This window comes from Myripristis murdjan, chromosome 19, assembly GCF_902150065.1.
Source record: "Myripristis murdjan chromosome 19, fMyrMur1.1, whole genome shotgun sequence".
NCBI lineage: Eukaryota > Metazoa > Chordata > Actinopteri > Holocentriformes > Holocentridae > Myripristis > Myripristis murdjan.
The window spans coordinates 24584996-24595514 of NC_043998.1; the positions used below are offsets into that span (position 1 = coordinate 24584996).

The 10519-nt window shown below is 41.3% G+C and overlaps 1 protein-coding gene across 1 annotated transcript in view; it reads right to left on the reverse strand.

The window, feature by feature from the left end:
* Nucleotides 1-332: 332 nt before the first annotated feature.
* The window catches only part of fam13c (family with sequence similarity 13 member C), a 14502-nt gene continuing 4315 nt past the window's right edge, over nt 333-10519 (reverse strand). The window contains exons 2-11 of the mRNA XM_030078439.1: nt 10462-10519; nt 7086-7224; nt 6205-6286; nt 5378-5447; nt 4608-4728; nt 4354-4437; nt 3329-3424; nt 3024-3223; nt 2218-2319; nt 333-456 (exon numbers count right to left, since the gene is read on the reverse strand). The exon at nt 10462-10519 is cut by the window's right edge and continues 300 nt beyond it. Coding sequence (XP_029934299.1) covers nt 333-456; nt 2218-2319; nt 3024-3223; nt 3329-3424; nt 4354-4437; nt 4608-4728; nt 5378-5447; nt 6205-6286; nt 7086-7224; nt 10462-10519 — 1076 coding nt within the window. The remainder of the gene's footprint in view (nt 457-2217; nt 2320-3023; nt 3224-3328; nt 3425-4353; nt 4438-4607; nt 4729-5377; nt 5448-6204; nt 6287-7085; nt 7225-10461) is intronic.

Genomic DNA, 10519 nt, shown 5'->3' on the forward strand with positions numbered 1-10519 from the left:
TTTGCTAATTTCGGTCAATGTTGGACAAGAAAGCGCCACAATAAAACACGCTTTTAATGACAATTAAAACTTGAAACAGCAATACTGGCCACTGGGAACGAATTTTCATCCCTAATTGCAGCAGCAGACATGAACGGCCATTCAGAAAACATCAGATGTGCGTATGAGCTGAGCCGAGAGCCTGCAGTGGGAACGAGGCTCGCAACTTTGGAGCGCTTCAGGGCAGAAACGAGCGTCTGAATTTCTTTTTTTTTTTTTTCTTATCTGAAATAACACGGGTGAATACTTCAGGGCGGAAGGGACGGGGAGGAGACGGAGGCTTCCATTTCCTCTCACGTGGTTTTGGGCACTTCCTGTTTGCTGAGCAGGACTTCCAGCAGGCGCAGTTTGGCCTTCAGGTGTTTGTACTCCTGGTATTCCTCCGCCATGGGCGTCCGATCCTCTTTCTGGCAGGTTCTGTCAGAGAGAACAAGAACGCATCAGGATGCAGTTAGTGATATGAAAAGCAGGAAAACAGATACTGTGGGAAAAAAACATTAAACCCCTGATGTGCAGTTGACATTTAATCAAAAATAAAGGCAAAGTCTGATGGGAAGCGACTGCAGCACAAAGTGATGCCGTCAAATGTCGTCTTTACTCTGATCAGCTGCCATACAACCCCAAATAATAACTTTATTCTTGGCATGTCAGTGATCTTGGAGCAGGTTTGACTCGTCCTCAGGTGAAAGTCGCTGCTGTCTGTCACCTGTGTGAACTCACGGAGCCGAGACGCCAAACGAGGCGACGCCGAGCCTCAGAAATAGCTCGCTGTGAAAAAAAGCGCCTGAGTGACGCAACGGCAGCAGCCGGGAGAAAAATGATCTGATAATTGAGGTTTGGGGGTAAAATCACTCTGCATTTCAGTGTGTAGGGGTAAAGATACACACACACACACACACACACACACACACACACACTTGTCAGCCTCGCGAGTCCAGGGAGAGATAGAGTTTGAAAGCCTTTTTAAGCAAGTAACTGTAAAATTTACTGCAGAAACAGCAATAGAAATCCACAAAACAATGTATAATTTTACTATGTTGGCCCTTAATACCAATAGAAATGGCAGATATTTATCGAACACATGCTCAGAGCTCAATCCACTGCATAAATGTGCATTATTCTCCATTATTTTAAACACTGATAATTCGTCGCTCCTTCCTGCTAAAAGGGAAGTGATGCTTGTTATGTTTCCGGTTTGTTCGCATTAAATAGCAGAAGAAGCATCGATGGCCGCCGTGACCGAACAGGCAAAGAAGAGGGAACCTCAAACCCCGCCCACACTGTTTGATTGGCAGGTAGAGAGTGTGGTGAAGCAACATGAGTGCAACAAAGATGGAGACAGAAATTTAAATAAATAAATGAATAAAATCAATTAAAGCATGTGAGAGGAAATGGCGCTTAAAGGGTAATCTCCTAAAATAACCATATAGAATATTTCCTCATTATGTGGACTCGGATCACATCCAGGGAACGAGACAACACACACATTACACCAAAGGTCAGGTTTGCTTTAATATGGCATTAGTATTAAAACCTATGGTGTGTAATAAGGGCATCTTCTCACCATCTTTGTGTGTCTTCTGAGCTCAAAGGCTTTCAGAGGGAAAGAGACCGTCGCCTCGCCTTTAAACCAAAGTGCAAAAAGGGGAGAGGAGGAACAAACTCTGCAGCTCTCAGAGGCCAAAAAAAAAACAACCCTTTTATCAGTGCATGAAAGCAAATGGGTTTTGGCAGAAAGCTTTCATCAGATTAAAAAAAATAAAATAAAAAAGTGTAAGATCTGCATTGAGAATTGGAGCCACCGTCTCCAAGGACTTTTCTTAACTGCCTTTTTTTTTTCTCCCTCTGAGCTGCAGACACCGAGGATGTTTTAAGTCGTCTGAGATCATTTTTCTGTCTTGTTGGCTCCAGATCTTAAAAACCAAACAAAGCCTGAACGCAAAAAAAACCTTCACGGATCCGATTAGTTGTTGATCTAACCGAGCTGGGAGACGCCGACTTCTCTGCAACAGAGTAAAATCTACTTTCTGAAGCCTTTCTGGAAGAAGCTGGCTCCCTCGCGGCTGTCTGAAGAGGGGAAACATCGGCTGTCACGTCGGAGATAAAAGATCGGAGATGAAAGGGGCTGAAAAATGTTGTGTTTCGGGACGGTGAGCACACAGCCGCCATGTCTCTCACCTTCCAGTCTGTCGGTAAAACTCCTCCTCGAACTCCCTCAGAGTTTTGCGCCGCCTCTTCTTCTCCGCTCGCGTCTCCCTCAGACACTCCAGCAGCTGAGACCTGGTTTGGTTCAACCAGAAGAAAGACAACTATGAGCTCCAACAGACAAATTCATCATAATGTTGAAGTTTTAAAGCGGCGTTAAGGTGTCTGTGACTTTGACACCTAGTGGTGAACAGGAGGAACTGCAGAATTTTTTCATCTACCTGCCAAAAAGTTCATTTCTGGATCAAATGAAAGCAAGTGGAGTTGTTTCATCCCACTCTCAAATTATTTTTTTTTTTACCTTGTTTGAGGAAAAATTAAAAAAATGTGGATCTTTAGCTCCGTCCATAGAAGTCATGAAAATTAGATATAAAAAACATCTTTCTTAACTGAAAAGAATATAAAAATGAGGATTTACAAAAAAAAAACCCACTGAACTGAAACTGTATTGTGTGTTTACAAAACTAACTAAAATAAAATAAAATTATAGGGAAAATGTCTTCACTTTAACCATAAAAAACCCTTTTCTGACCTTTTTGAATCTCGCGCCTGATTAATACCAAATATTACAAAAAAAGACTAAAACTGAAACGAATAAAAACTCAGTTACAACAGTGCATTAACAAAAAAAAAAAAAAACACTTCAAAAATTCATTAAAATGAAACTGAAATTGAAAAACAGAAAGTCAAAATGAAATAAAAAATAAAAACTAAGAAATATGAAAAACTGTAATAACCTTAACACACACACACACACACACACACACACACACACACACCTGGAGGCCTCGTGCAGGTTGGACATGGTGACTGCAGGCTGCTGACGGACAGCTTTCACCTCGTCCAATGGGGACACGAAGGCGGGGTCGCTGTCCCGGTCGCTGTCCTCCTCATTGGCCGCCGGGCGCGTCACTCTGCGGGGGGGCGGGACGGGCCGATGACGGGCGACGCAGTCTTCATCAGAGTCCTCCTCTTCCTCCTGTGGCACAGAACCAGCCAGAGTCAGAGCCACGTAACCCAGAGACGTGTGTGTGTGTGTGTGTGTGTGTGTGTGTGTGTGTGTGTGTGTGTGTGTGTGTCTTACTATGGTGGTGATGGTGGGGCTGGCACACAGCAGGTGTTTGATCATCTGGTATCTGTCATACAAAGGCTTGACCAGGTTCCTCTCCTGCTTGGTTCCCTGAGAGAGAGAGACAGAGAGAGAGAGAGAGAGAGAGAGAGAGAGAGAGAGAGAGAGAGAGAGAGAGAGAGAGAGAGAGATGAAGTCAGACTTGGACAGTGGTTTTCAGTGGTCACTGATGTGACGTTTAGATTTCTGGTATTTGTTTTGCACATTTTCTTGTGTTTATTTAATTTAATTTAATTTAATTTAATTTTATTGCCAGTGTTTACGAGGTAATATTTTGTATTTTTTGTTTTATTTTGTATTATTTTATTTTTTTGCCAGCATTTGCAGGTAATTTTCTTTGTGTTTTTTAATTTAATTTAATTTAATTTAATTTAATTTAAACTTATTTTATTTTATTGCAGGCATTTTCTTGGGTTTATTTTATTTTTTGCCAGGTAATTTTCTTGTTTTGTATTTTATTTTATTTTATTTTATTTTATTATTTTATTATTCCAGTGGTTTGTTTAATGCTGTGCTATTTTTTGCTAATTTGCTGATCATGTTTGTCAAACAAATCCAGTGAACTGTCGAAAGGGTTAATTCACCAGATGCCGCCACCACACAACAATACGTAGGGGTGAGTGATTATTTTGAACATCATGTTTCAGTCTGACTAACAGAGTAACAGAGTCCTTCCACCTCAGCTAAATAAAGTGTGTTAACATCACAGTCAGCAGTCACAGGTGTGTTACTGTATTCGTCATTAATAGTTAAACTGACTCGTACAGCCACACGTGTGTGTTGTACGTGTGTGTTTTCCACAAACACTCTTCCTGCAGCACACGAGGTGATGCGTTTTGTTTGGACTACAGACAACAAAGGACTACAGACAACAGAAGAAGAAGATCTGGGTGTTTACCTGTGTGTGTGTGTGTGTGTGTGTGTGTGTGTGTGCGTGTGTGCGTGTGTGCGTGTGTGTGTGTGTGTGTGAGGTGTCTTACCGGTCGACCGTGCAGACTCTCAAAGTAAAGCAGACATTTCTGCAGGGTGATCTTCTCCAGCACCATCTGAGCCTGGGTCATCTCCTGCACACACACACACACACACACACACACACACACAGCAAGAGAGTGGGTAAGTCTGAAACACACATATGCACACACACACACACACACACACACACACACACACACACACACACACACACACACACACACACACACACACACACACACACACACACGTGCGGCCCTACCTTCATGTTGTCAGGCAGGCCCAGTGCTTGTCTCTTCTCTCTCAGTCTCCTCAGCAGAGACTCCACTGTTTCCTCCAGTGTGGGTTTGTGGTCTGACGCCCCCTGCTGGCTGCAGCTGTACCTGCAGGACACGTTCACTCAGCAGGTCACTAACACACAATAACACACTACAATACTACAATACACACTGTAACAAACTGTAACACACTATAACACACTACAATACACTACACCACACTGTTACACACTACAGCACACTGTAACACACTGTAACAAACTGCAATAAACTGTAACACACTGTAACACAATGTAACACACTAACACAATGTAACACACTGTAACACAATGTAACACACTGTAACAAGCTGTAACACACTGTAACAAACTGCAACAAACTGCAATAAACTGTAACACACTGTAACACAATGTAACACACTAACACAATGTAACACACTGTAACACAATGTAACACACTAACACAATGTAACACACTGTAACACAATGTAACACACTGTAACACAATGTAACACACTGTAACAAATTGATGTAATCTGATGTGATCTAATCTAATCTAATTTGATTTAATGTAGTCTGATTTGATGTAAGGTAATATAATATAATGTAAACTAACTGGATCTAATCTACTCTAATCTGATCTAATCTAGTCCAATCTAATGGTCTAATCTGATTTAATTTAATCAGATCAAATCAAATGCAGTCTGAAGATGAGTGATTAAAGCGTGACGTGACTGTGTAGTTTCCATGGTTACCTGCAGATCTCGCCGCTCTCCTGACTGTCCTGCTCCTTGGACTCGAACACCGACTGCCTCAGCTTCAGCTCTGCGCGCGCGCACACACACACACACACACACACACCAGACACACACACACCAGACACACAGTTACTGATTAGATTCGCTTCATCACATGACTCAGCGTTTTGACTTCTTTAAAGAGACGACGCAGCCTGAAGTCACTCACACGTCAGGCTTTAATCTGTCACAGTTACTGAAAAAAAAAATTAATTAAATTAGAGTAACTAATCAAAATGTCAGTGACTACAGAGGATTTATATCTGAACATAATCTGATCTGAGGCTGCTGGAGCGTCTCTACGTTCAGACACTGTTTCTGATTGGTTCTCTTGTCTGAATTTGCTCCGCCTCTCTCTCGATCACCTAATGGAACATAATATAAAAAGCACACGTACCTACTAATATCATGCATCATAATCTAATTCTAATGTAACAATATAAAAAAAGACAAATCTCAGTGTGTCCTGTCTAATCTAATCCAATAATGTCATGCAATACGATCTAATCTCATCTAATTGTACCTAATCTAACTTCATTTTATATGTTCGGTTTCATTTAATCTAATAATCCAAATTAATGTAATCTATTCCAATATAGTCTGAGCTATAGGAATCTAATTTATTCTAATTTGATCTGATTTGATCTGAGTGTCCAATTTTAATTGTGAAAAAAGTGATCAAAAAGCAATCGAATATAACATTAGTAAAATTACGTTAATGAAGTCATTATGTTATTAACAGGTTAACTAGTAATCTGTGACCTGATAATCTGTGGTGGTTTTACCTTTGAGCTGTTTGCGAGCCCTGGCCAGTTCAGTCATGACTTTAGTCATTTCTGGGTTTGTGTTCTTATCATTGAGGGACGGCTGGGAGAGAGAGAGAGAGAGAGAGAGAGAGAGAGAGAGAGAGAGAGAGAGAGAGAGAGAGAGTTAACAAATTTGCCAATGTAGAAGAAGAAGTTCTGTTCCTCTGCTGGTAAAGGAGGAGGGAACACGCTGCACACTACATGCTTTTAAAGGGACATTACGCTCAACTGAAGTGAGGACCCTGTGGACTCAACTGACACTTGGTTGGTTGAGTCTACATGGTCCTCGATGCAGTTTCTCATCCTGCAGCTTTTATTGTGAAATTTGGAAACTGACAAAAAGTAGAACCAACGAAGTAGAAGCAGGTTCCTCATCTTTGGTGACTGGGCTTTTATTGTGAAAGGTCCCACAGTCTGTCATTGATCATTTGTTCTCTGTAATGGATCTGATTTAAAATGAAGTGAAGGTCAAAACTCAGATGGACTGAAGGAAAAGTCAAATCACTGACTTTAAAAACTCCAAATTGTTCATTTTCAAAAACCTTTAAAGGCCTTATTTTATTTTTCTTTCTTTTTTTTTTTTTTTTTTTTTTTTAAAATCCAATCCAGAACCTTTAAGGGTTTTGTGAGGCTGGGAGCTTCACAAAATATGGATAACAATATAGATTTATGACTTCACATGTGGAGGAATGTTGCTGTGATGTGTTTCGACCAGCAGAGGGAGCCAGAACATCATGCACCACTGGCACTGAGGTGTAGTAAGTGCTGAGGGAGAAGAATCCCTCGCTGGTGTGTGTGTGTGTGTGTGTGTGTGTGTGTGTGTGTGTGTGTGTGTGTGTGTGTGTGTGTTTCCTCTGCACCTTGTAGTTCATCTCCTGCTCGAATCGCTCATCAAACTTCCTGACTTTCTTCTTCAGCATCTGAATGTGTCTGGTGAGCAGAGGGATGGAGGGCGGAGCCTCTTCGTCCGAGCCCTCTGTCCTGCCACGCCCCCGACACCTGGACACACACACACACACACACACACACACAGAGCAATACATGTGACATCGTCTTTCATTGCATGCACGTCCAGTCAAATTTCAAAACCAGAAAGAATTTAATTTTTCACATTACTTCCTCAGATTTTTTTTCCTCTCTAATGGCACACGGTGACATTTACATTTAGTGTGATACAGTGACATTTTATATTTCTGTCGTTCTGAATTTCATCTTCGAAAGGCATTAGTTACAGCCAGGAAAGCTTGAGGAAGATTTAGAGAGCGCGTGAGAAAAAAAAAAAAAAAAACAGGACAAATTTTGAAATGTCACTGTGTTCCTCCAACCACTGAAATGTCAGCGTGAATATCACTGTCATACAGACTTACGTCCCGTTTACGTCTCTCCCCGCTTATATCACAGTGTCGCAGTCATTCTGCAATGCACACTGCATGTAATTAGGATTTTATTCATTTAGATTTGATTAAGTTCAATTACAGCCGCTCGTTTTTATTTTTGAAAACACAAACCCAGCCGATGGTGAACAGACGCCCTGAATCAAAACACTATAAAAATGTTTTGGAGGTGATTATTTCCTGCAGGAGGCTTCCTGTGGCTGTCAGCTGATTGGAGCAGATAAGTGATAAATTAATAATTTCGTGAATGAATGGTAGCAAATGGCTTCTTTAATAAAGTGACGAGCACAAGATGCAGAGCGGCGGCTGAATCTAAAACCTTTTTCCGGCCTGATGAATCGTTGCAGGAGCGCCGACAGGAAATGGAACGAAGTCACTGCGGATTGATTAGGGACTGATCGATATTGATTCTTCAGGGCCGATACAGACACCAGTTATCAGCAATCGAGAACACCGATAACCGATATAGGGCTGATATTCATTTGTATTGAATTTGAAAAATGCAGTGTTGAAATTCAGTTTTAGAAATGCCAATGCAAACCTTACTCTGAATGAAACATTTTTTTTAAATTAACATAATTATATTAGTAAAATATTTATAGTAGCATATTAGGGCCATTGCCTGGGGAGTGGGTAATGTTCAGAGAAAAAAAAAGAACTCTGAGATTCAAGTTTTAAATTTACAAGAGAAAACTGACAAAATTTATGAGAAAAAAAATTCAAAAATTCTGAGATTATGAAGTCACAAATTTACAATAAAATTGTTTTTCATTTACTTGTTTTTTTTTTGTTTATTTGTTTGTTTGTTTGTTTGTTTGTTTTTTTGTCAAGGAACCAGGTCTTACACTTGTTTTCCTCTGAATGCCAAAGTCCAGATGCTGATGAGAATATTGTGATTCTGGACTCAAATTACCAGGATTTCCCTCTGACTGAAACCCATTGCTGTTATGTGTTTGTCACAAATTTTAACCAAGTTTTTTTTTTCTCATAAATTTGCGACAGTGTGTAAAATTTACAACTTTAATCTTGGAAAGGTTTTTCTTAATATTACCCCCTCTCTTCTGATTAGAATGATGCGTTCAAAGGTCAGATCAATGATCAATTTCACAAGTATTTAGCTAAAAACATTTAATTAAAACTGAAGGGATCCAGTAAAAATGAAAGTTGACCTTTTTGCATTTTTGTTTTTCTGTAAAAGCAAAGCAAAATTGTGAAAATTGTAACCACATTATGGGAAACTTTGCCCCGCCCACATGCTTTTTTCCCCGCTTTTTTAGCGGTTTCCATATCGATAGTGATTATTGAAAATTTTGAATATGGGCCTCAGTAACAGGCTTATGGGCACTGATGATTGGTGGATCCCTACAGGTTGGATGGATTATTTTCCGCCTGGGTTGTCTGCCTACAGCACAGATACAGTAAACACAGAGAGAGAACGTGACATGACAAAAGCCATAAAGCCATAAAAGTAGGTCACACACATTCGGACCCTCGGCTTCAGGCTATGGGTCAAGAAAAAAAAAAGGGAAGCAGAGGGAAGGACGTGATTATATAAGGTGGATGTAATGTAAAAGACATATACGGGTCAAAGAGAAACTCCTTCGCTCAGCTTTAAAGCTGCAGCAAGAAACTTCAGCAGATTCAGGTTCTACAAAACGACAACGGGAATCTGCCGTTTCTTTGTTTTGTCATTTCTCATTTTTCCACTTCAGAGACTCCAGTTTGAACTCAACGACTCGACGACTTTCACTGCTGCTAAGTTTCAAATTCTTATGTTTGTGGAAGTTGATCGTTACCCCAGGAGATTTTAGTTCTACTTAAGGGGGAAATTAATAGGATTTTCCTAAAACAACAACATAAAGATTCATAAAACAGTAATCCCTCTCGATCATCACTTGTGAGACACGAGAAGTGTGTGTTGATGTGTGTATCGGCTGTTGGGTGTGGACACCCGACGGGTCCCAACAGGTGGTGCCGAAAACTAAAATTTTGAAATCATGTTCCAGTTCGGGTCGAGTTTGGTCATGTCGGTGTTATTTTCATGAAAAATGATGGAGCTACGGAGTTTACGTGACGACGCTGAAGGCAACATGTGGGCTGTTTCGGCGGGAAAAGTGACCTGGTGATGGAGGACGAGCAAATTCTGGGGCTCGGATCGGGCTTGGACACACAAAAAAATGCCTGCTGGGTTCGGGTCGGGTGTGATTAGTCTGTTGGGTTCGGACAAAAATATGCATCCCGGTCCACGCCCTAATCCTGCTGAGCTTGGGACTCTTCTGGGCGTCGGCCTTCGGGCAGCAGGTGTGTCACTCCCACCCAATCAGCCAATCAGCTGATCAATTAGTCCCACACTTATTGTACAAAAAAACTGTTATTTAATCATAATGGTGTCAGGTTTGAGTTACGTCCTAAAATAAAAATGAACAGTAATCTAAAAAAGACATAAAAAAGGCACATACGAGCATCAGCTCAGAACTCAGCATGAAGGCCTGCATTTTGAACAAAACCACAGACAGACAGACAGACAGGTTAACAGACAGACAGGTTAGCAGATGGACAGACAGACAGACAGGTTAGCGGAAGGACAGACATACAGATAGGTTAGCAGACAGACAGACAGACAGACAGGCAGGTGAGCAGACAGATAGACATACAGACAGACAGACAGGTTAGCAGACGGACAGACAGACAGGCAGGTGAGCAGACAGACAGACAGGCAGGTTAGCAGACAGACACACAGACAGACAGACAGGTTAACAGACAGACAGAAAGACAGACAGGTTAACAGACGTACAGACAGACAGACAGACAGACAGACAGGCAGGTGAGCAGACAGACGTACAGGATGTACTGCTGGCTGCAGGGCGGCGACGGCGCGGTGTCGGGGTCGGAGTTGAACC